The 27,235-nt window shown below is 47.8% G+C and overlaps 1 protein-coding gene across 1 annotated transcript; it reads right to left on the bottom strand.

Moving 5' to 3' along the window:
• Positions 1-635: 635 nt before the first annotated feature.
• Positions 636-26,065, bottom strand: MIOS (meiosis regulator for oocyte development). Its single transcript, XM_066585568.1, has 11 exons — positions 25,960-26,065; positions 19,337-20,661; positions 17,306-17,404; positions 16,177-16,434; positions 15,033-15,202; positions 12,686-12,751; positions 12,243-12,401; positions 11,237-11,389; positions 8,215-8,419; positions 2,775-2,904; positions 636-1,756 (listed from the first exon to the last, which is right to left on the bottom strand). Exons 2-11 carry the CDS (start codon positions 20,637-20,639, stop codon positions 1,660-1,662), a joined length of 2,640 nt encoding a protein of 879 aa, XP_066441665.1. The 5' UTR covers positions 20,640-20,661; positions 25,960-26,065; the 3' UTR covers positions 636-1,659.
• Positions 26,066-27,235: the final 1,170 nt, after the last annotated feature.

Raw genomic sequence — 27,235 nt, forward strand, 5'->3', positions numbered from 1 at the left:
TTTTTCCTCCCACATCGCAGTGTGAAGAAAATCATGCCTTATCTATGGGCGTTCCCTCGCCGCACCCATTGTTTTCAATGGTGACGCTAAAGCATTAAAAACGAGAAACACCCTACGATCCTCAACCACGGCTAAATGCTGCAATGGAGGATTGCTACTTCTGCTGCAGTGATGCGTGGGGTTCACAGCCTGATATACTCAGACGTAAAATTAGCCTTAAGTAGATTACTGCACACTGGTGGCTACAAGGTGGTAACACACAATCAGTACAGCATAAAGGTGCGTTTACACGGAACAATCATTTAGATTCCCACGATCCAGTAAGAATCTGAATGGTTATCGTTCAGTGTAAAGGCATGCACAGACTGAAAAATGAACAAGAAGTTACTCAGTTTCTGCGAGCATGAAACTAAACAGATCGGTCAGTGTAAACAGGCAGTCATAAGTGAGCCCCAGCCCGCTCCATCTCTACTCAGTCAGCGATAATCGTTCCTCTGTAAAAGTTAAACGATTCTTGGTGGACAACCTGTCAGGCATCTACTGCCCACAAACCGTCTTGTGAGAAACCACATAAAGTCATGTATGTATACCGTGACACCAGCAGAATGAGCGCAGCACTGGAGTATAAATCAGGATAAGGAACGTATTTTGAAAGTGATTATTAGGCACACTGTGGAATGTTTAGTTACATGCAGAAATGTACAATAATACAAACAGATGCAGTTAGGGGAGGAAAAAAGACAGATCGACTTTTCCTCAATTTATCAGCAGTTGGATTAAATAATGTCACCAATTAAAAAGCAACAATCGGAAGAGACAGTATGGCACATTCCAGTTTCCAAATCTAGCGCTGGCTTTAGAGAAAACACAAAACCAGCTTAGATTACTGGTAATCTAAAGAGACAAGAAACAAAGCGCCTTCCTCTAAAAATAAACCATTTTTCTTAAATCACTTCCTGTAAAGGGATTGGGCCATGATTGAACGTTTTCCCTGTACAAAGGACAAGGGGTGGGGGTCAGACTGCGGAGACATCTCCCCCAATCCTGAGAACAGGGCTCTAGCACATCCTGAAGTGAGGGTAGCAGCTGGTCACATACGTGCACCCCATTTATTGCAATGGGACCACTGGAGATTTCAGATCTTTGGTGGCACTTATTGGAACAAAGCTAACAGCGGTGCACATGTGTGATCATTACTACCCTCGCTTATGGATACACCAAAGGTCAGACACCCACGCTCCATATCGGAGAGTTCTCACCTATCCACAACTTCAGCTATAGCACAACCCTTTTAACTTTATGTAAGAAGCTGCATTATGTGAATCTAAATCTCAGTTCATGTACATATCCTTCATTATTACAACACTGCATCGCCTGTAAGGTCAGTTAGAGTACCGGCACTTTCACTTCGGAGAGCTTCTGTTCCGTCTCCTTCCAGCGGCTGATGATGGCTCTTATTAGCTATATATATGGCAGTCTTCAGCTGCTGGAAGGGGGTAAATACGGCCAACGGAGTGGGAGTGCAGATACTCTTTAGACATAACCATCATAGTCCATGGGGTACAGAATATCTCCGGAGGTATTACAGCCCATGTGGGACGCACATCTCGAACACGTGGCCAGGCTGTGTATGACATTCTCATAGCTGAGGGGGGAGACTTAGGGCTGTGCTGTCTCTGCAGGAACGAGGTTGCCTGTTGTATCCAGCTGCATGCACTTACAGGAACACGCTGAGACCGGGCACTCTGTATGATCCCTGCAATGGAAGAGTAATCAGCGGTGACCACACAAACATTTCTTGGCAGATGCAGTAAGTTTTTATAGGATCCACTGCCTAGGGAACCATTCTGCCAAAGGGGATTTCAAAACTATCTGATACAATTACATCATCAAGATAAGCGTCCGATAGACACCTCTGGAGCCCCTTATCTCCCTTTGCCCACGGAAACATTCATGCTGGGCAGAGCTGAATGCTCATTAGAAGTTGGGGACGCAACAATGAGATTTGACAGGATAGAGGACAGAACGGTGTTGGGTCCCTCCCAGGATTTCTAGCACAAAAAAGTAGTTATTCCCACGGCAGACCCATTAGGCCTCATGTCCACGGGGAAAATCAGGCCCGCTACGGATTCTCCATGTAGAATCTGCAGCGGGTCCCTCCTGCCCCGCGGACATGAGCGCTTAAAATAAGAATAAATCAGAATAAACTTACCTCTCGCACGCTCCGGATACTTCCTTCGCTGCCGCGTCATCTTCTCAGCGTCGCGGCCGGATCTTCTTTCTTCGGCCCGGTGGATGCGCAGGATGACGTCGGTGACGTGTCCCGCGCATGCGCCGTCCCGAAGCAAAATGATCCGGCCGCGACTGAGAGAAGATGACGCGGCGGCGCTGAGAAGAAACGGAGCAGGTGAGTAAAATCTGATTTTTGTCTCCCGCGGATCCGGACAGCTTCCATAGGCTTCAATAGAAGCCCGCGGGAGACCCGCATGAAAATGGAGCATGGTCCAGATTTTTTTCATGCTCCATTTTTTTTAAAATCCCTTTTATTGACCATCCGCGGGTATTTATCTACCCCGCGGGTGGTCAATGCATCCCTATGGGATGCGGATCCGCTGGCAGGAGAAGAGTTAAAATCTGCTGCGGATTTTAATTCTTCTTTTGCCAGTGGACATGAGCCCTTAGTCCTTTAAATGGACCAACTTTATCAAGCAGAAGATTTTTTTACATTACTGCAATTGCTCTTAAACCCACTTTTTACCTCCTTTGTTCCTCACCTGAACCAGCTCATCATATGGCCGGCGTGACCGCCGTGTCGACAGTTGTGACACCACGTGAACCAGTTATTAAATTGCGCTACTTTCTTCTCCTTGCTGAGGTCTATCTTCTCATCAGACTTTGATGCTCCTAGGCAGAAGACAGATCTGTTGTAAGTGCAAATGTTAACAAGGCATCACATGACCACTAGGTGGCACCAAAGCACGAGGCTTCACCTTATCTAAAGTAGAAATTGACAGCACTTGTCTCATAACATTGCCATTTGGACTTCATATAAGTACTGCAGTGGGGGTGTTAAAACACAGCAGAATTAATCCCGTAAAATAGGCATTATGGGACTTTACTCCCCCCCCATTGTTGATTGGCAGGGACCCAGCAGTCAGATCCTCAACTATCCTGAGGCTGTGATCAATGCTTCCTGTACTGACCGGAGTGACAGCGGCCCCAGGAGTCAGCTGATCGGTGGGGATCCAAGTGGCGAGTCCCTGTCGATCAATCAAGAAAAAAAAAACAACCATCCCTTTAAGAACCTTCAATATATCTTGTTACGGTGGTCGTTATGGGGCCCTTATAGCTCACCGCCGTAGAATGTGTGCTGCACTCAGTGGGAGTCTGGATCATAGGAACCTCAGATTTTAACGCTTTGATTGCTGCAGGACACAAACCATATGATCAAAGGGGACTCTTCAACTGGGTTACTAGGTTTCCTGATGACAATTAGGGACTGAGGAATCACCTGTGGAGTCTGTCCTGGAGACCTAGAAAAGACTCCAGGACTGCCTGCATATTAAAGGGGTTGTCCCGCGCCGAAACGTTTTTTTTTTTTTTTCAATAGCCCCCCCGTTCGGCGTGAGACAAACCCGATGCAGGGATAAAAAAAAACAAACAGATAGTACTTACCCGAATCCCCGCGGTCCGGCGTCTTCATACTTACCTTGTGAAGATGGCCGCCGGGATCTTCACCCTCGGTGGACCGCAGGGCTTCTGTGCGGTCCATTGCCGATTCCAGCCGCCTGACTGGCTGGAATCGGCACACGTGACGGGGCGGAGCTACGAGGAGCTGCTCTCCGGCACGAGCGGCCCCATTCAGCAAAGGAGAAGACCGGACTGCACAAGCGCGTCTAATCGGGCGATTAGACGGCACCATGGAGACGGGGACGCTAGCAACGGAACAGGTAAGTGAATAACTTCTGTATGGCTCATAATTAATGCACGATGTATATTACAAAGTGCATTAATATGGCCATACAGAAGTGCTTACCCCCACTTTGTTTCGCGGGACAACCCCTTTAAGCCTGCTGCACACTACGTCCTTTCACGAATGCCCTTTTAGCGCTCTGATAACTGTATTTTAAAAGAAATTGGAGCATTAAAAGCTATTGGAGCATTGTATCGCGTGAACGAAGAATAGCTGCGACCAAGTTGCAGCTATTTTTTGCAAGTTACCTGGCTGGCTGCAGCATCTTGCAGTACGTTGTCACCGCAGCCCCAAAATCCCTCAGCCGCCAGAACAATGTACAATGAAATCAAATGTCTCACTAGAGGCACATGTCATTGTTTAGCTGCGCTCGGCACTGCTAAACTCCCTCCCCTTGCCGCCTGGCTCCCATAGGAGTCTATGGTGTTTTGCTGTCAAAAGATAGGACAAGTCCTATCTTTTGACGGAGTGAAGTACTTGCATCAAAAAAAGCGCGCCTGTGACGTGCAATTTTTTTTAAGCATGTCAAAAAATCATTAATCTGAAAAAACTCATAGGAAACCATTGGTTCTTTTAAGATAAAAAAAATCTTATGTGTCTACTCTGCGTCAAAACGACGCTCGTGTGAAAGAGCCCTGAGGCTGTGTTTACATCAGAGACTGCAGAAATGTGCTCCGAGTTATTAAAATCCATTGTACTTTCCACCACAAGTGACAGAACACTACACTAACGTACCCATCTCTCGGGTAGGACAAGTTCCCTTTATAGTTATTCCAACCTGAAGGATAGAAGATAACAGCTTGGTGGAACTCTAACTGCTGTGACCCCCACTGATCATGAGAGTAGGGGGTCCCCAAATCAACCCTTTCCAATCCACTGTCTGACGTCTAAAGACATTCTGATTAAAGCCTGTACAGCTCCGACGTCGAAAGACATCCGGCAGGGTATTCTTATTGTATATTACTGGTCGCTCTGTTGTCGGGAGGCCTCTCCACCATGTCCCATACTGCAGTACTGGCTCTAGCCAGCAGATGGCGCTATTGTATAATGGCAGAAAGATAAAGCCCCTTAGGAAACCCTGAATCCAAAATTGGATTGCAAACGGTTAATAGAGCGACAGTGGAAGATGCTGCTACTCCCATTTCAACAAAACGGCAGGAAATCGCCAAGTGCTTCAACTCTGGGTCATTCCGTGTCAGTTCAACCAACGCTCCCAGTCGACCATCTGAGATTTCAATGAAACTTTGCACAAAGATAGACCCTGACCCTAAACTAAGATAGCCAGAATATTAGGCTTCAAAGTGCTTTGGTTCACAAGCTACAGGTCTTAATCTAGGGGGTTGTCATGTGATTACAGCGCGCAACCTGAAAAAAGTGGCGATTTCAATCCATTGCCAAGCCAGTTCCAATGACTCTAGAGCAATGAAACTTCACACACTAGGAGAACTTTTGGTGCTGAATCCAGCTAAGCTCCTCAGACTGCCACTCTTATCATCATTCTGCCACCATTGCATGTCAAAGTAGCTGAAAAATTCTATCGCGCAAAATAAAACTCCTATTTTAAGCAGTAATAACTCCTAATCAATGCAATCCAACTCAGCTATGAATTTATCAGTGTGTACTCCATAGAAATGGTTCTCATTATTCACATTATGGACCCAAAAGGATGCATAGCTCTTAAGATACAATGAGTCAAAAATGGCAAAAAACAGTTTTATGCAAATTTTTACCTTTTTCAAAGGCGAAAATCGGGATGTACTCCTTTTTTTTTTTCATTTTTGTTCTATTTGGAAGAGAATTTTTTGCTCTACAAGATTCGATGTTTTTCATTTTGTTCCCAGACCTTCTAGATGGGAAAATATCAATGCCTGTGAAGGTCCTATGCACTCGCGGAGGTCAAATAATAAAATAAGTGTAAGTTTTGCATGGATGTATAATTAGTTTAGAAATCATGAGAAGGTAAATTATTTTTGGAATGAGACAACTTTTTGTGCTCAAGAAACTTATGTGATCAAAAATTGCCTGGTGAGTTCAGGTGAGCCACAAGCTTTGGCCTAAGATGGTCAGAATATCATTGAGTGTTGCATAATGATTGTGGTATATTACAGTGATCACTAGGCTTATTTAGCACTCTATCCATATTGGATACTAAGATTATCTAAGGCTAGCATTTGTGTAATAAATAACTCTAGTTTACAAGTGACTGATTGTGAAAAATGAGCAGAAAGGAAGCGCAACAAGCCAGCTCCCCCACTACTGCACAAGAGAGGTGGATGAGTACGGGCGGACACGCCGCCGCACACCAGCCATTCCACGTCGCCGGGAGAGCCCCGACGTCAGGGCTACAGGACGCCGGAGCCGACGCCGGGGTTGGCACGCTGACCGTGGAACCCTGCGCTGCCCTGCATGGTAACATTTACATGTTTAATGAGTAAAATATTTATTCTGCTTGATTCGAATTCTTTGGGTACTAGCATTTTACAGAGGCAAATGTTGAAATGTTTATCCATTGTCTAATATGTTTGTTTTTTAAGGAAATTATACTAGAATTTTACGTGCGATGCATGATTCTAGTTTGCAAGAAAGAAGCAAATGTTTATATTGTCAAATAGGGCAAGATAAATCACCATGTCATTTGCCGTCGGTCTACAGAGGAAAAAGTATTATATTGCAAATCATCCATCGCACATAAAATTCTAGTATAATTTCCTTAAAAAACAAACATATTAGACAATGGATAAACATTTCAACATTTGCCTCTGTAAAATGCTAGTACCCAAAGAATTCGACTCAAGCAGAATAAATATTTTACTCATTAAACATGTAAATGTTACCATGCAGGGCAGCGCAGGGTCCCGTGATCAGCGCGTGCCAACCCCGGCGTCGGCTCCGGCGTCCTGGAGCCCTGACGTCGGGGCTCTCCCGGCGACGTGGAATGGCTGGTGTGCGGTGGTGTGTCCGCCCGTACTCATCCACCCCTCTTGTGCAGTAGTGGGGGAGCTGGCTTGTTGCGCTTCCTTTCTGCTCATTTTTCACAATCAGTCACTTGTAAACTAGAGTTATTTATTACACAAATGCTAGCCTTAGATAATCTTAGTATCCAATATGGATAGAGTGCTAAATAAGCCTAGTGATCACTGTAATATACCACAATCATTATGCAACACTCAATGATATTCTGACCATCTTAGGCCAAAGCTTGGGGCTCACCTGAACTCGCCAGGCAATTTTTGATCACATAAGTTTCTTGAGCACAAAAAGTTGTCTCATTCCAAAAATAATTTACCTTCTCATGATTTCTAAACTAATTATACATCCATGCAAAACTTACACTTATTTTATTATTTGACCTCCGCGGGTGCATAGGACCTTCACAGGCATTGATATTTTCCCATCTAGAAGGTCTGGGAACAAAATGAAAAACATCGAATCTTGTAGAGCACAAAATTCTCTTCCAAATAGAACAAAAGTGAAAAAAAATGGAGTACATTCCGATTTTTGCCTTTGAAAAAGGTAAAAATTTGCATAAAACTGTTTTTTTGCCATTTTTGACTCATTGTATCTTAAGAGCTATGCATCCTTTTGGGTCCATAATGGGAATAATGAGAAACATTTCTATGGAGTACACACTGATAAATTCAGAGCTGAGTTGGATTGCATTGATTAGGAGTTATTACTGCTTAAAATATGAGTTTTATTTTGCGCGATAGACTTTTTCAGCTACTTTGACATGCAATGGTGGCAGAATGATGATAAGAGTGGCAGTCTGAGGAGCTTAGCTGGATTCAGCACCAAAAGTTCTCCTAGTGTGTGACGTTTCATTGCTCTAGAGTCATTGGAACTGGCTTGGCAATGGATTGAAATCGCCACTTTTTTCAGGTTGTGCGCTGTAATCACATGACAACCCCCTAGATTAAGACCTGTAGCTCGGGAACCAAAGCACTTTGAAGCCTAATATTCTGGCTATCTTAGTTTAGGGTCAGGGTCTATCTTTGTGCACAGTTTCATTGAAATCTGAGATGGTCGACCGGGACACGGAATGACCCCTCTGCTATATCTCAAAATGCTCAACCCCTGTGCAACTCATTTGGGTGTACACCAAACCCTTGATCTTAAGATCAGTAGAGGTCCCACTTATTCTCTGGCCATGGGAAAACTTTACATTTTGGCACAACCCCTTCAGACTCAGAACCACGTGGGAATTCAGGGGTTAATAAAGTCAGTCAATTTGCTCAGATTACCTGGACTACTAGAAACTGGATTTCCCATATTAATGAGACAAAGAGCGCAGCGCGGAAGAGGCTTTCGGCAGCCGGGGCAACTGGTGAACTTTGACTTGGTTGGTGAGCCGCTGACGCCATACTGACTGAATCCTCGGCCCTGGTGCGGTACAGAGGAGCAGCTGGAAGAGATGGATTTCCCACAGAAATTGCAGCTTACAAATACCTGCAAGAAAATCAAATCCAATTAAATGTTTTTTTCAAATGCTTTTTGGTTCCACGGTCAAGAAAGGCTCTCAAATTTCTAGTGATGCTCATAAAAACAAGGACCTGCGCCCCTTCAGTTTTCATTGTCTCTCCTTGGCCAGATTGGCTGAAGAACGGCTCACAGGGGTCTACAAACCCGTCATCCCTGAAGAAGGGCTCACAGGGGTCTACAAACCCGTCGTCCCTGGAGAAGGGCTCACAGGGGTCTACAAACCCGTCGTCCCTGAAGAAGGGCTCACAGGGGTCTACAAACCCGTCGTCCCTGAAGAAGGGCTCACAGGGGTCTACAAACCCGTCGTCCCTGAAGAAGGGCTCACAGGGGTCTACAAACCCGTCGTCCCTGAAGAAGGGCTCACAGGGGTCTACAAACCCGTCGTCCCTGAAGAAGGGCTCACAGGGGTCTACAAACCCGTCGTCCCTGAAGAAGGGCTCACAGGGGTCTACAAACCCGTCGTCCCTGAAGAAGGGCTCACAGGGGTCTACAAACCCGTCGTCCCTGAAGAAGGGCTCACAGGGGTCTACAAACCCGTCGTCCCTGAAGAAGGGCTCACAGGGGTCTACAAACCCGTCGTCCCTGGAGAAGGGCTCACAGGGGTCTACAAACCCGTCGTCCCTGGAGAAGGGCTCACAGGGGTCTACAAACCCGTCGTCCCTGGAGAAGGGCTCACAGGGGTCTACAAACCCGTCGCCCCTGGAGAAGGGCTCACAGGGGTCTACAAACCCGTCGCCCCTGGAGAAGGGCTCACAGGGGTCTACAAACCCGTCGCCCCTGGAGAAGGGCTCACAGGGGTCTACAAACCCGTCGCCCCTGGAGAAGGGCTCACAGGGGTCTACAAACCCGTCGCCCCTGGAGAAGGGCTCACAGGGGTCTACAAACCCGTCGCCCCTGGAGAAGGGCTCACAGGGGTCTACAAACCCGTCGCCCCTGGAGAAGGGCTCACAGGGGTCTACAAACCCGTCGCCCCTGGAGAAGGGCTCACAGGGGTCTACAAACCCGTCGCCCCTGGAGAAGGGCTCACAGGGGTCTACAAACCCGTCGCCCCTGAAGAAGGGCTCACAGGGGTCTACAAACCCGTCGCCCCTGAAGAAGGGCTCACAGGGGTCTACAAACCCGTCGCCCCTGAAGAAGGGCTCACAGGGGTCTACAAACCCGTCGCCCCTGAAGAAGGGCTCACAGGGGTCTACAAACCCGTCGTCCACCAATTTCGCTGTGCAATCACAGTAAAAGGGGCACATGAGTCAAGATCTCCAAGTCAAGGGTCTGAAGTCAAGATCTCTGCTTGTTGTCAGTGATTGGGAACCATCTAACTTACATCCAGAGCTCAGAGACTTGTTTCCAATATAGACAATCCTGTGTGAGTTTACTGGATTGTTACAATGTACCAGTGCAGGTAAAATGTATCAGCCTCACACTCGCATGGTTTATCCTGGGACTGTGTTAATAAAAGTTTTACATTATAAGTAAAGAGGAGCGCGTATACTCGCTAAAGGCAATTGCTCGAGCGAGCATTGCCTTTAGCGAGTACCTGCCTGCTCGAGACAGAAGGTTCGGGTGCCGGCGCGGGGGAGCGGTGAGTAGCGACAGTCAGCAGGAGGGAGCGGGGGGGGGGGGGGGGGGGGGGGGCGGGGGGTTGGTCATTCAAATAAAAAAAGGCTTCAGTACTACGGGGTTAAAGGGGAACTCCATAAAGCGGACGCAGCCCATGCAGCTCAAGATAAACCTGTCCAAGGTAAGGTGAATTCATCTTCAGACCGAAGTGGAAAGGGCCAATGTGCAGAGCCTAATGCCACACTATCTATTCCTGTCAAACTTACCATTCGAGTCTAAAGGCCCATTTACACGCAAAGATGATTGCTCAAAATTCGTCAGAAACTGACAATTTGCAGCGATCATTTTGCATTAGCTACTAATGGGTGAATTAGTCCATTAGTAGCTAACTAGCTTTATTTGCATGTATTTAGAGAACAGTGGTCTGTTCTCTAAATACACCTGCTTTGTTCTGCTGCAGGCTGCATACAATGCTATCAGTGCTTCCTGCTGAGAATACAGCATGCTATCCCTGTTATCAGGGACAAAGGATTTTACACTGACTTGAAATCAGCAATAAACAAAACAGCTATCACTATTTGGATGAATTTTGAGCGATGATCGTTGCGTGTAAATCAGCCCTTGGAGGAACAAGTCTGTGCTATTAGGCTGCAGCTTCGGTGCCTTCCTATTCCAGGCTGAGGATGAATTCAACCGGTCTATGACAGATTTCTCATGGCCATCGTCCGTGCAGCCTATTATGTTGAATTCCTGGACAACCAGTTTAAAAGGAACCTGTCATCACCAACGTGAGGGAAAGGGGAGTCCGGGGAGGAGTGTTTCAGGCACACACACATCTCCCATTCATCTCTATGGGGGTCGTGCACACAGGAAGTCAAGCTGCTGGAGCACTCCAACTTCGTGAGGACACAGAACTGGAATGGAGAGCCCGGGATGTTACCTGTCCAGTTCTAGATGGGGTGGAGAACTTCATGACACTTCAGAAGTATCTCCTATCTCAAAGGACATTGTTCAGGTCAGGCTCTATTGGTCATGTGATTGCACATTCCCTTTCAGACATTGTCTATGTGCGAATATGGCAGTGCGTGCTTCGTTCTGAGCGAGGGACGTGCTCACATAAACCAGGTCACGAGCCGCATGATTGTGATGTCAACAAGTCACAGCCAATATATGTGACAAGTTGGGATCATGTAGTTGCTCATTAGTGCAGCTTATAGGATCACCCACCTGTGCCAGAGGCTTGGAGCTGGGATCCAGTTTACTCCGGTGAATATCAAACTCTGCTCTTTTATGCCAAAACCTCCAGGCATCCAGCAGGTTCCTATAGTTTTCTATCCAGTACTGGACCCGCTCGTCCTTCAGCACATCCGATGGCGACCCCTACACGCGTCCACAAAAAAAAGCAAATCGTTATTGGCAGAGAAGCGAATAAGAAGAACATTCAATACGACGTCCTTACAAGGGAATAAGGCTACACTGAAGTTCCTATTAACCTCATCTGTTGTATCTAATTACACACAGCCCCGGCTAGTTCACCGTCTATACAGAGCTGCCTTGCTTTAGATTCTGGCACATGCCGTCTTCGCATCAGACTGTACAGCAAGTCCCTGTATTTAGCAGCAGGCAATAAGCACAGTTATACTAAACTGCATTGAAATCAATAGACTGTGAGGCATCATATTCCAGTTCAGACTAATTAATGTGTAAGACCCCATTTACACAATAGTGTGAGTGAGTTTTCAGCGATCACCTTTGAATACTTTATAGTAGCTACTATTGAGCTATGCAGGTAGAACGGGACACAGCCCCTAATAGAATACAGCTGTTTTGCATAAGCAAACAGATGTATTCTTCTCCGCTCTGACTGCTAGTGTCCCCACTGCAAATTCACAGCAGGACACAGGCACAGAGAATCTTATCAGCGCAGCCAGCTGATAATAGCCTGCTCCGCTGATAACAGCTGATCCCTCAATTCTAGCAAGCTGGAATTCAGCGATCAGCGGCTCGTGCACGAAAACGGCACGGTCAGTGCATTTAGACAGAACGAGAATTGCTCAAAAGACGTCTGAGCGATTCTTGTTGTGTCTAAATGGGCTTTAGAAAGGGGCAAGGGGACATCCTGATCTGGATAGGTCATCAACAGTTGATGGAAGAGGGTCCGCCGCTTGGGATCCTTGTTCATCAACTGATCTCCGTCTAAAAACTTATCTGTGTATTCCAACGGAGTACTTACCTGTAGCATGCAGTAACTCGCAGTCTGAACGTCACCAGTTCTATCTACATAACTTTCAATAAGGTCCACTCCATCCTTTGTCAGTCCGGTGAGGACGATCCCCTCCAGGTTCCCGACATCCTTCATATCCTGGCTCAGCTTATCAATGTATTTAATTAACTGCAACAAATCAGAACAATACTCGGTACCAACAACACGATTTCCATAATGACAGGCTTTTACAGTGAGCTCACACACCTCTGGCACTGCAGAGCTTTTTCCTATGGTGCTTTTGGACTGAACAATACTCACTTGCACGAGGCAGTGATGTCATCACTAGTTCGTTTGCTCTTTTGGGTCACTCCCCCCCCCCCCCTCATTGCTGCAGCTGTATAACCATATAACGGTCAGCTGCATTCTCTTCATGAGACAGTCTATTACATTGCAACTTCATCATGTCTTACCTGAGTGTCATTGAGGAACAAGCAGGCAAAGGCAACTCGATCCCTCACTGCCATGGCGCAGTCAAACTGAAATATGAAAATCACAATATTTCTTAGTCCATGCAAAACACAATAATGGCCCCTCTTATCTTACAAATTGATCTCTACTGCTAGCCATGTCTGAGCCTTCCTTCAGAAGTATACCAGGGGCATGTTGCCCAATATCTATCGCCAATGTATAATATACTCTTCCTATTGAGTCTTCGTGTTAGCAAATAAAAGAAAATGCATATCGCGCCATTTACTTTTATCTTACTTCATTATTTGTGGGATGCCTCTGCACAGAAGGGCTTTCCTAGCGTATATACTAAAAGTAGGGCTGAATACAGTGTGCACAGACCTTAATCCTGATTCCATGAGGCCTCATGTCCACGGGCGGATTTGATTTGCGGACACTGCAGACGTGCCGCGGATCCGCGGGAAAGCAGGAGTTAAAAAGAAAGAAAAAAAAAACCCAAAAGGGTACTGCACACCCACACGCATCCGCAGTGCAGAAGAAAGATAAGACCCGGACAGGTAAACAAATGTTCTTGGCCGTGGGCAGGGTCGGCTCCTGCTGCAGGTGACCCGCCCGTGGACATGAGGTCTTTTTTTTTTTTTAACCCCCCCCCCCCCGTTCGGCGCGAGACAACCCCGATGCAGGGGTTAAAAAAACAACCCGCACAGCGCTTACCTGAATCCCGGCGGTCCGGCGTCTTCATACTTACCTGCTGAAGATGGCCGCCGGGATCCTCTGTCTCCGTGGACCGCAGGGCTTCTGTGCGGTCCATTGCCGATTCCAGCCTCCTGATTGGCTGGAATCGGCACGTGACGGGGCGGAGCTACACGGAGCCGGCATTCTACACCAGCGGCCCCATAGAAGACTGCAGAAGACCCGGACTGCGCAAGCGCGGCTAATTTGGCCATCGGAGGGCGAAAATTAGTCGGCTCCATGGGAACGAGGACGCCAGCAACGGAGCAGGTAAGTATAAAACTTTTTATAACTTCTGTATGGCTCATAATTAATGCACAATGTACATTACAAAGTGCATTAATATGGCCATACAGAAGTGTATAGACCCACTTGCTGCCGCGGGACAACCCCTTTAAGGGTATATTACAGTTACAGAACAAGTTTTCTATAAAACGTGGGTGAAAACTGATTGATCGGTGGTGTCCAACCGCTGCGCCCCCACCAATCCCGAGAACGGAGTCCCATTTCCCCTGACCTCTTTGCTGCAGCCTCTGCAGTGAGGAGAAGGATTGCTGCGCAGGTCACACTGCAGCAGTGCCGCTCCATTCATTCTCAGTGGGATGCCACACAAGCAGGAGATAACCACTAGGAGTATATGGTCATGTCGCCGCACGTGAGAGGCATCTCAGCTACAGACAGTATATTCGTCAGAGACTAATCTTACTGCTTATAAAGCATTTGCACAATCTTTAGGCTGGGTTCACACAGGGCGGATTTGCCGCAGAATCTTGCAGTGGCAAATCCGCCTGCGGCTACTAATCCCGCGATTAGCCAGCCATGTGGATGAGATGTCAAATATTTCACCCACACGGGTGGACAATCAGTCACAACAAAGCCAGCATTAACCGGCGCCGCGATGTGGATTCCCGGGACGCAGCATGTAAATTTATTTATTTTTTCGTTGCGGCCTTGCTCCTTTAACGGAAAAGCATGCGACAAAGCCACTCCAAAACCCGTGGCTAAGTCCCATGGGTTTTTCGCTGCGCTTATCCCACGGAAATCTCGTGCTTTTTCACTGCGACAAAACCGCGAGATTTCCGTGGTGAAACAGTCCCGTGGGAAACCGACATTAAAGATCACAAAACCCCTTGTAAGAAAACTTGTCCTGCGAGCCGTCTCACCACTGCCAAAAGTGAAGAGGGATAGTGGAAGGTGAAGAAGTTATTGTATTTGTTCACTTTTTCAAGGAGCTTTGAGAGGGCACCCATCTTGGTCCCTTAAAGATACAATGAAGACACTTCTAAGACCGACCGCCTTTCCTCAGGATAGGTCATCAATAGCTGAGCGCCAACGGGAGGGCAGCACGACTCTGGCCCAAAGTACAGAGCTGCCTGCTTCTAGCAACAAAGCAGCTCCATAGATTAGAACTCTGGCATCGGTGATCAGCTGAAATCACTGCGGTCTCAGGCGGTAGACTCCGCCAATCCACTATTGATGACCTATCGCAATGATTTGGTCAATCACTCTTAGAAGTGGGACAATCACATAACGAATAAAATGGACTCGTTTTACTGCCCACTGACCCCTTGCGATGCGATTTGACAAACTGTATTCCTTTACGATAAACCAACCTACCAGAACAGTGTCATAGCAGCCAGGATCACTGGTGAGAAAAGCAAACATGACGGCCAGGTAAGGGTTGCTCAGCTGATTTCGGAGGGAGCTGCACATCTCTCTCCAGAGAGAATTCTTTTCATCTGTGTATCCAGAGAGCGCCATCGCTACAACATTGAGATTCAGATCACCTGCAAGAATCAAGGCAGGTCATTACTCACGCTGGCGATGACCACTGTTGGATCACATCATTGCGTGCAACAAGTCTCTTTTCAGACGTTTGCAGGATGAATGGAGGGAAATACCAGCTAAAGTGTATCAGACGTTCGTAGAAAGTATGTCACGGAGAGTATCCAATATCATTAGTAAACCCCACTAAGTGTTAACCTATGTAAATAAATACTATATCTTTGATTCTTGCTCAGACCCCCATTTACACTGCACAACAGTTATCTGCTAATCACTGCAGTTACAGCTTCAAAAACCCAAAACTGTGGCTGCTATCGGGATAAATAGAGTCTATCACATATGGCCAATCATGTAATACATATATGTTGGGTCAGAGTAAAAGCCACTCATTGATAGTGGGCCTCTGCTCTGACTTAGGCCTCCTGCACACGGGTGGAATTCGAAATTGTCCCCCACGCGGATGATTCGCTGCTAAAATCCCCCATACAAGAGCTTCCGCAGCTTCACACACACATGCAGATTTGAACTGCAGATTCTGTGAGCAGGGGAAAAAAATAAAATAAAAAACAAAAAACCGCAGCATGCTCCATTGTATTCGTGGATTCTGCGGGGACGGGCTCTACTGATCTTTACTGAAGAGTTTCTTCCGCAATTACATTGCGCATGCATTATGGATTGGCAGGCGGATACTTCACAGGTTGTTTGGAGACCAGGCAGGGAGGTGGGGGGAAGGCACCATTGGGCTTCAGTTTTTTTGGGTTTTTTTTGGTGCAGATTATCCGCGATCGTCCGCAAGCATTTTAAATTCACTTCCATGATGAATCGCAGGTCTTCCACTGCGGAAATCCGCACATGGAATCTGGATGTGCCGTGTGCAGGCAGCCTAATAGAAGGAGTAAAAGCACCAAGGAAAATTATATTCATTCTCATGACAGGCCAGGTGATAAAAAGAATCAATGGGATTAAAACCTCCAACCTTTCCCAGTGGACGCTCCCTTATTCAGGATCTGGATGGCACGACGGATATCTAGGTTAAACAATGCAATGGCCGCTGCTCTCTCCCATTCGCCTTCCTGTTCCAAAGAAGTCAGGAATGGTCCAATATCTGTGTCTGATCCTTTCTTTCTCCAGCCGCAAAGCTGTAGCGCCAAACTCCGCTCCTCGCTGACATAATGGATCACGTCTGCCTGCCGGTCAGAGCCACTCCAGCTGCTTCGGACACTCTCCGTCGTCCCTAGAGAACAACAACTAATGAAGAGATCCATCGCTGACTGCACGATATACAGTAGGCTGCCGATAGATCATTACACTTGTAAATAAAGCTTAATCATTATTATTACCAAGAGTTTTGCAACTTTCTAATAAAGTTCTGATTTCAATTCCTTATCATTTTCAAGATCTCTGATTGCTGTCAGTGAATGGGAACAATCCTGTTCTCCACACCTAAAGGCTTATTCAGACGAACGTATATCGGCCGGGTATTCACGCCGGCCGATATGTGGAGTCTCTCTCTGCAGGGGGAGGAGGCTGGAAGAGCCGGGAGCAGTGCTCTGAGCTCCCACCCCCTCTCCGCCCCTTGGCACTATTTGCAATGAGAGGAGGCGGGGCTAAGTTCTGGGATTTAGCTCCGCCCCTCCCATTGCAAATAGTGCCGAGGGGGTGAGAGCTCAGTGCACTGCTCTGCTCGCGGCTCTTCCAGTCTCCGCCCCCTGCAGAAAGGGACGCCGTATATCGGCCGGCGGGAATACCCGGCCGCTATACGGTTGTCTGAATAAGCCCTAATACTTATAAAAACTAAAATAAAGTTTGCTAATACAGTTTCAAGTATAACTAAACTTTTTAAAGAACTTTTGCTAGGTCATAGTGACGTCAGAGGTTTATGGGTAACTTGCTGATCAGTTGGGGTCTCACTGACAGAGGGGACAAGAGTTCTATGCTGGGCCAAAATGAGCGCAGAAGTAGAAGATGAATACAAATACTAAATCAAGCAGGCGCCATTTTTAGCTGTCAGAACGTCTGACTGGCAACCAAGTGATATCTTTGGGTGAGCTCAGCAGCAACCATACAATCAGCAAATGACTTCTACTAATCGGACGTCTTCTTACCCAGTGAGGACTTCACGATGGCCTTAATCCCAGCATAAACCAGCGATCCTTTGTTGTTTGCAGACTTCTGGTCTATGTCTTCCGTGTACTGCTTCATAAGTATTTATGTGTATAGGAAAACATCACGTCATTCAGAGTATACAACATCATTACCGCCACCAGTATGAAGGGGATGGATGCAACATCCATAGTAGAGGCCTGCAAGCAGTGATACTGCAGGGGCATGCTGGGAGCTGTAGTTTCACAATCACTGCTGGACCTCATGCGGTGCACAATTAGCGTATCTTAGTGTGAAGCCGCAACAAAATCTGCACCGTTTGATACAGATTTTGACGCACCCACAGAGGATTTCACTTTTCCAATTGAGGGGGGGGGGGGGGGTGACGTTTTCTGTAGATCCGTATCAAAACCCACACCATTTATGCTGCGGAAAATTTGCACCAATTGCGCAATGTGTGAACGTACCCCAGAGGGGTTTTCCATGTAAATACTACTCACGAGAAGTCATCAATAGTTGATTGGTAGGGGTCCGCCATTAGGGAGTATTGTGGTCAGCGCTGGTATGTGTTGAAATGGGAACTGAGCCTGCAATTACCAGCACCGGCCACTATAGAGAGGTCGGAGCCAACTGCTTCTCCGCCCTACCCGTGTGTTGTGGCGCCTACAGCAGGCACCTTATCAGCCGATTGGCTATAATCCCGAGAGGTGGATCCCAGTTGATGAACTATTGATGGCCTATCCTGAGGATACCAAAGGTATACAAAAAAGGGATCTCCACGCTTCAGGGGTATATTAACCCTTTCCAATCCACTGTCTGACGTCTTCAGACATTCTGATTGAAGGCTGTATAGCTCCAAAGTCAGAAGACGTCTCGGCAGGGTACTCTTGCTGTATATTACTGGCTACTCTGTTGTCAGAGGCCTCTCCAGCATGTCCCATACTGTAGTACTGGCTCTTGCCAGCAGATGGCGCCATTGTATAATGGCAGCAAGAGAAAGCCCTCTAGGATCCAACATCGGATTGCAAAGGATTAAAACAGACCCGATGGTCCAAGGTTAGAGTAAACCTATTTTAATTTTTCAAAGTTATACCCCTCCGCGCACACGCACGGAGGTGAGGAGGCAGACTCCCCTCCGCGCACACGCACGGAGGTGAGGAGGCAGACTCCCCTCCGCGCACACGCACGGAGGTGAGGAGGCAGACTCCCCTCCGCGCACACGCACGGAGGTGAGGAGGCAGACTCCCCTCCGCGCACACGCACGGAGGTGAGGAGGCAGACTCCCCTCCGCGCACACGCACGGAGGTGAGGAGGCAGACTCCCCTCCGCGCACACGCACGGAGGTGAGGAGGCAGACTCCCCTCCGCGCACACGCACGGAGGTGAGGAGGCAGACTCCCCTCCGCGCACACGCACGGAGGTGAGGAGGCAGACTCCCCTCCGCGCACACGCACGGAGGTGAGGAGGCAGACTCCCCTCCGCGCACACGCACGGAGGTGAGGAGGCAGACTCCCCTCCGCGCACACGCACGGAGGTGAGGAGGCAGACTCCCCTCCGCGCACACGCACGGAGGTGAGGAGGCAGACTCCCTTCCGCGCACACGCACGGAGGTGAGGAGGCAGACTCCCTTCCGCGCATACGCACGGAGGTGAGGAGGCAGACTCCCTTCCGCGCATACCCACGGAGGTGAGGTAGATTCTCCTCAGTATATACACATAAAGGTAAATTAGATTCTCCTCTTTACCCTTTACTTTTCCTATTTAGGATATAAAGAATGGTCATGGCAAATTTCATGTTTGTGTGGTACAGACCTACATAGGGCTTATTGATCGCTATGTATCTTACAAAAGAGTAAGGAAGAAGCAGTTATAAGCCGATTCAGTCTTCTCCTCCGGGTTCTGCTAGATTGCAGGAACAGAAACTTTAAACTCGGAGTATATTTACAATGGTGCAGGTTTAAAGCCCAGGACCAACCACCGCATATTTACTTGGTCCTTATCAGGTTATTTTCTGCACAGTGCCCTTCAAGGATATAGTGCAACGTGTACCAGAGAGATTTGAGTTGAGGGTCTTCATTCCCTGCCAGTAGATGGTTCCTCCAGACCTGCTCCGTGTCCAGGCCGTAGCGGGATAATGCCCTGAGCCTCATCTTAGTGGCAATATCCCTCTCTAGGGGACTATCCTTCCCTTCCTCAGTACATTCATATAGCTGCCTGCTGCACGCCCACATCAACGACGTGGTAGGGCTCCAGGCCAGAGAAATGCGCTCAAACACCGTGAAATCGGACATCGTTCTGTTGGGTGTGACCACCACCATCCGATTCTGACTGGTCGGATGCCACGCAAAGGAGGCGATGTAGTTCTCACACGGCTGGACGCTCCTTTCTATTATGGTGGGCTCCGTTTCATCCCCAATGGGTGTGGGGGTGTGCTGCATATCGTACAGTCGGATTATATTACTATCCCGGGTTAAGGTGGCAAGTAACCCAGTCCTCGTCGGGCACCAGGCTACTTTGCTCAGTGGCTTAGGGTGTTCCGTAAGAGTCAAAACTGGCTTTTCAAATTTTCTTAAGTCCCAGATGGCCACTTGTCCTTCAAAGAAGGAAGCCACCCGGTCATGGAAGTGAGGGTCCACGGTCACGCCTTGCACTGCTTTGGTGTTCACAAATATTTTCTGGTTGGTGTTTCGGAGGTCGAATATGGCCAGGTTACGGTGCATCCCGGCCAGGAGCAACTTCTGGTCCCTCGGGAGCCAGCAGAGGGAGAGACAAGCGTCATTCTGGCCCAGTTCGTACAGAGGCTTTGTCACCACCATGCTGGCTTCATTGTCACCAGTCGAAAGGCGGACCTTCTCCATTGGAAGGCTGGCATCGGGGGTGTACTTACTACTGATATCCCAGATCAGTACGGAGAAGTCGGCCCTGTGCTTGTCCAAGCCGGCTGCCAACCAGTTACTGTCTAGGGGATTCCAGGCGAGGGTGTTGCACTGCCTGGCATGTTTAGGGACAAACTCCTTACCAATCAAGTCTCTGCATTTCGAGTTGTGGTCTTGGCCCAGGCTGGTTAGCACTACTCTACCGTTAGCCTGGCCAACAGCCAGGAGGCATTCTGGGTCATATTTTGGATACCAAGCAACGCATTTCATGTATGGAGTGTCGGAATTTATGGCCAGGAGGGTGGCAGTGGTCTCTTCGGAGAGTCGTAAGCATCCTGCTTTCAGTTCGGAGTTGGTGTTGGCCCTGGATTCAATGTGATAGAGGATGAGCTCCGAGTCGCACACCACAAACCTGTCCACGTGGTGGGGGGCCCACAGGATGTCCGGTTTGGACCCGCTCATTTCTTCTACAGATTAGCGAGCACTACAAATCAACACAAAAATAGGTAAATAAAAAGCAAAGAGTAGTTTACAAAATATATTATTAACCCCTTAAGGACAGGGCCTATTTTGGGCTTAAAGGGGTTGTCCCGCAAAATGAACTAAGGTTAAGCACTTCTGTATGGCCATATAAATGCACTTTGTAATATACATCGTTCATTAAATATGAGCCATACAGAAGTTATATACTTACCTACAGGGGGTCCCCTCCCCTTGGGTTGGCGTCCCCGTCTCCCTGGCGCCGGCCAAATCCTTCTCCTTGATTAGACGCGCTTGCGCAGTCTGCCTCTTCTGTCCCTTTGAATGGGGCCGCTCCAGCGTGCGCGCGCCGCACAGCTGGTCTGCGCATCCAGGGAGACGGGGACGCCAACACGGGGGGTGGGGGGGGACCCCTGTAGGTAAGTATATAACTTCTGTATGGCCAATATTTAAAGGGGTGGTCTCGTGAAATCAAGTGGGGTTATACACTTCTGTATGGCCATATTAATGCACTTTGTAATATACATCGTGCATTAATTATGAGCCATACAGAAGTTATTCACTTACCTGCTCCGTTGCTAGCGTCCCCGTCTCCATGGTTCCGTCTAATTTCGGTGTCTTCTTGCCTTTTTAGACGCGCTTGCGCAGATCCGTCTTCTCCCTTCTTCTCCCTTCGGCTCCGCTCGGCAGCATCGGCATTTTGGCTCCGCCCCCTTGTACGCATCATCGCGTAGCTCCGCCCCATGATGTGTGCCGGTTCCAGCCTCCTGATTGGCTGGAATCGGCACATGACGGGGGCGGAGCTACGCGATGATGCGTACAAGGGGGCGGAGCCAAAATGCCGATGCTGCCGAGCGGAGCCGAAGGGAGAAGAAGGGAGAAGACGGATCTGCGCAAGCGCGTCTAAAAAGGCAAGAAGACACCGAAATTAGACGGAACCATGGCGACGGGGACGCTAGCAACGGAGCAGGTAAGTGAATAACTTCTGTATGGCTCATATTTAATGCACGATGTATATTACAAAGTGCATTAATATGGCCATACAGAAGTGTATAACCCCACTTGCTGCCGCGAGACAACCCCTTTAATGCACGATGTATATTACAAAGTGCATTAATATGGCCATACAGAGGTGTTTAACCTTACTTCATTTTGCAGGACAACCCCTTTAAGGATGCATCGATTTTTGGCGGATTTTCATCTCCATTTTTCTTGTTACAGACAAGACTATACCAAATATGTGGGATTTTAATTTTTTTCATGCCGATATGAGCAAAAGCACCTAAAAGGTTTTGTTTTTTTTTTACACCATTTGACTTACAGCATAGCACCGATGATCGCTAGGATACGGCATTGCAGGAATTCTCGCCTGCAACGCCTTAGGCCACCTTCACACGGGCGACAACACATCGCTGCGAGAAAATCACAGTGATATCGCTGCGATATTCTAGCAGCAATACCGCGATTTTGTAGCGCTGCAAAGTCGCATGTGATGCTACAAATTCGCGCGACTTTGTAGCATCATGTGCAAGGATTTTCGGGGGGGGGGGGGCTTGAAATATAAGCTGTACCCCGAAAATAAGCTCTAACTAAAGGAGAAAAAAAAAAGTATACATCACCTATTCCGCGCTGTCAGGGGCGCAGCCGCAGCTTCTCCCCAGGTGCCGGCACTGATCTTCTTCTTCTTCTGGCCAGGGATTGAAAAATCCCCAGCTGCTGGAAGCTCTGGCTGTGATTGGCTGACACTTAGCCTATCACAGCCAGTGCTCGAAGAATGGCTGTGATTGGTTCAATCACTGCCATTCATCAAACACTTGCTGTGATTGGCTAAGTGTCAGCCAATCACAGCCAGCACTTCCAGGAGGCGGGGATTTTTGAATCCCCAGCCAGAAGAGAAGAAGAAGATCAGTGCCGGCACCTGGGGAGAAGCTGCGGCCGGGCTGACAGCTTGTCTAAGGTGATGTATGTGTGGTTTTTTTCCCTTGCAGTTAGGGCTTAGATTATAGCTTTGACAGTAGCATTTGCTACTGTCAAAGTTGCGTTGCATCGCATGCAAACCGCGTTTTCGTGTGATGCGATGCAACAGAGAGGAAGGCTCCATAGGCTAACATGGGCTACAAAACCTCGCATGTCGCTGGTATATCGCCGGACCTGCGAGGTTTGTGTGTCGTTTTGTAGCATACTAAAAAACATCTCATGTGTGAAGGAACCCATAGGAAACCATGGGCTTCACATACATGCGATTTGTAGCATTATAGCAACGCTACAAAATCGCGCGACTTTGTCGCCCGTGTGAAGGAGGCCTTATAGTTTATTACAGCGATCACAGGCAATGGTAATAAAGGACGCCGGTATCTGGCGTCCTGTTGCCATGGCAACCAGCCAGGCTCTCCGCGGTTATATCGCGAGAGCCCAATGACGTTGTGAACCCTTCCAATGCCGCGATCTACATAGAATGCAGCAGGGAAAGGGTTAACAGCGGGGGTCGCATCTCTAATGCACCCCTGCTGTTGCAGTGGGAGGCCAGCTATCACTGACAGCCGGCTCCCGCTGTCAGGTAGCGCGAGATCATAAGCGATCTCGCGCTATCCCTAGGACGCAAGTTTATGCCCTGTTGCGGGAAGTACCCCACTGCCAGGATGTAAACTTACGCCCTGGAGCGTTAAGGGGTTAAAGGGTTTGTTCTGCAAAAAAAGTTATCCTCTATACAGAGGGCAGGAAATGACTTGCTGATTGGTGAGAGTCCAGCAGCTGGGACCACCACAAGTCCAGAGAATAGGGGTCTGCTGTCGCTCCAGCCATCTTTTCCCGACTGACTGACAGCCCACTTCTGCATCACATGACCAGCCGAGGAGCTGCTCAATAGCGGTTGGTGTGGGCAGTGAGCGCTCAGTACCCAGAGGTGGGAGGAGCGCCGCTATGTGCAGCCCGTAATCACATGCAGATCCACAGCCGGGTACAAATCAACAGCTGGACCAATTTTGACACAAATATTCATGCAGAAGATCAGCAGGATTTCCAATACGTGTGAACGTCACTTAGGTAATGTAATGTATGTACACAGTGACTCCACCAGCAGAATAGTGAGTTCAGCTCTGGAGTATAATACAGGATGTAACTCAGGATCAGTACAGGATAAGTAATGTAAAGTATGTACACAGTGACTCCACCAGCAGAATAGTGAGTGCAGCTCTGGAATATAATACAGGATATAACTCAGGATCAGTACAGAATAAGTAATGTAATATATGCACACAGTGACTCCACCAGCAGAATAGTGAGTGCAGCTCTGGAGTATAATACAGGATGTAACTCAGGATCAGTACAGGATAAGTAATGTATGTATATAGTGACTCCACCAGCAGAATAGTGAGTGCAGCTCTGGAGTATAATACAGGATGTAACTCAGGATCAGTACAGGATAAGTAATGTAAAGTATGTACACAGTGACTCCACCAGCAGAATAGTGAGTGCAGCTCTGGAGTATAATACAGGATGTAACTCAGGATCAGTACAGGATAAGTCATGTATGAACACAGTGACTCCACCAGCAGAATAGGGAGTGCAGCTCTGGAGTATAATACAGGATGTAACTCAGGATCAGTACAGGATAAGTAATATTTGTATACAGTGACTCCACCAGCAGAATAGTGAGTGCAGCTCTGGAGTATAATGTAGGATGTAACTCATGATCAGTACAGGATAAGTAATGTGATGTATGTACACAGTGACTCCACCAGCAGAATAGTGAGTTCAGCTCTGGAGTATAATACAGGATGTAACTCAGGATCAGTACAGGATAAGTAATGTAATGTGTGTATACAGTGACTCCACCAGCAGAATAGTGAGTGCAGCTCTGGAATATAATACAGGATATAACTCAGGATCAGTACAGAATAAGTAATGTAATATATGCACACAGTGACTCCACCAGCAGAATAGTGAGTGCAGCTCTGGAGTATAATACAGGATGTAACTCAGGATCAGTACAGGATAAGTAATGTATGTATATAGTGACTCCACCAGCAGAATAGTGAGTGCAGCTCTGGAGTATATTACAGTATGTAACGCAGGATCAGTACAGGATAAGTAATGTAATGTATGTACACAGTGACTCCACCAGCAGAATAGTGAGTGCAGCTCTGGAGTATAATACAGGATGTAACTCAGGATCAGTACAGGATAAGTAATGTAAAGTATGTACACAGTGACTCCACCAGCAGAATAGTGAGTGCAGCTCTGGAGTATAATACAGGATGTAACTCAGGATCAGTACAGGATAAGTCATGTATGAACACAGTGACTCCACCAGCAGAATAGGGAGTGCAGCTCTGGAGTATAATACAGGATGTAACTCAGGATCAGTACAGGATAAGTAATATTTGTATACAGTGACTCCACCAGCAGAATAGTGAGTGCAGCTCTGGAGTATAATACAGGATGTAACTCAGGATCAGTACAGGATAAGTAATGTATGTATATAGTGACTCCACCAGCAGAATAGTGAGTGCAGCTCTGGAGTATATTACAGTATGTAACGCAGGATCAGTACAGGATAAGTAATGTAATGTATGTACACAGTGACTCCACCAGCAGAATAGTGAGTGCAGCTCTGGAGTATATTACAGTATGTAACGCAGGATCAGTACAGGATAAGTAATGTAATGTATGTACACAGTGACTCCACCAGCAGAATAGTGAGTGCAGCTCTGGAGTATAATACAGGATGTAACTCAGGATCAGTACAGGATAAGTAATGTAAAGTATGTACACAGTGACTCCACCAGCAGAATAGTGAGTGCAGCTCTGGAGTATAATACAGGATGTAACTCAGGATCAGTACAGGATAAGTCATGTATGAACACAGTGACTCCACCAGCAGAATAGTGAGTGCAGCTCTGGAGTAAGGTGTCAGAGGTCAGAGTCTGCACTGTCTTGCTACATAGACGATGAGTACACAGCAGCGGTACCAGTACCCCCCCCCCCCCAATATTGTATATGCTGCTTGTGGCGGCTGTAGGCAGACAGAGGAAGGTTCATATTGTTCATATTATCATGTGGCTTCAAGCACTACGCGGCACACAGCAGTGCAGCTCCGGGCGGCTGACTACATATAATGTACCATGTGGCCTCCATACATGTTATTACACGCAGACCAGGCGCCCCTACGGATGCTATACAGCCATAATGGCAGCCATGGTGGAACTACAAATCCCAACATGCTTTGCAGTCTCCGCCACCGGGACACGTTCGGACTTTGAACTTCATGGGCTTCCAAGCTAAAGCCGTATCCCAGTATTACCTTCCACAGGAAGACGAGCTGGGCCCGGCCGCCACCGGAGCTGCTGTCGTAGGGGACACACGAGAGCGCCCGGCCGTTTCCAAACCTAGTTACAGGGAACGTACGCTGCCTACGTCATCACGTCGCGCACGTCCGTCATTCCTCGGGACGTGCTTATGTAAATATGGTTTGAATATTGCAAGCGTTCACGTGTGTTATACATTCATCTTCTGTAACAGGCACCATTATAATACTGCGGGGAATAGCCAAGATTACTCAGCCTCCACATGTAGAGGAGCGGTTGCCTCTAGCAACCAATTAGAGATCAGCTTTTATTTTCTATCACATGCTGTCAAAGTGAAAGCTGGAATCTCATTGGTTGCTGGATTAAAGTTAGAATCTAATTGGTTGCTAGATGAAAGCTGATCTTTGATTGGTTGCTAGATGAAACTTCGAATCTGATTGGTCAATAGAGACCCCTGCTTCAGTTCGTTGCCAATAGTAACCAATCAAAGTGAAGCTCTGAAAAATGAGAGCTGTGATCTGGTTGCTAATGGAAACTGCGTCCTTTTGGTTGTTTTGCTCCCTGTACGGTTAGGTGCGTGATATACACAGTCCGCCTGCACACGGCTGGGTTGCGTCCAGCAGTTGAATCCAACCGTGTGCCCGGCTGGTGTACTATGCGCACCTGTCCGCCGTCGTCTTATCTGTGTTGCGGATGTGCCGGCCGGCGCACATGCACATTACAGGATACACCGTGTCGTCACTAAGTGATGATGCGGATCCCACGAACCTTCCACAATGATGATATTGCAAGCGTCGCGGGCCGGACGCCTCCCGCACAGAATTGCAGCATGCTGCGACTTCCTCTCCGCTAGCGGAAAACTGCGCTCGATTTCCACTAATGTGGAGGAAATCGCTTTTCCACAGCCTGCTATGGGCGGCATTTGCTGCGGAATGCCCACTTCGAATGCAAATCCCCCCCGTGTGCAGGTCGGCTGTAGGCAGACAGCCGAAGGTTCATATAAGGGCTCTTTCACACGGGCGTATGTACGTGTTTAAAAATGACGCAATACGCAGAGAATAGCACCCATTGTTTTTAGTGGCTTCGTTCAGATTTATGTATTTTGCGATCGCATTTCGGAGGCACAAAAAAATGTAGCATGCTCGAATTTTCTCTGCATTTGTGCACCAAAATTCCCCAAACTGTAGAAGTCAATGGGGGTGTGTGTGTGTGTGTGTGCATAAATGGGCGCGCAATATGCAAGGAGATGCGTAATACGCTGCGTATTTCAGC

This window comes from Eleutherodactylus coqui, chromosome 12 (assembly GCF_035609145.1).
Source record: "Eleutherodactylus coqui strain aEleCoq1 chromosome 12, aEleCoq1.hap1, whole genome shotgun sequence".
Classification (NCBI taxonomy): domain Eukaryota; kingdom Metazoa; phylum Chordata; class Amphibia; order Anura; family Eleutherodactylidae; genus Eleutherodactylus; species Eleutherodactylus coqui.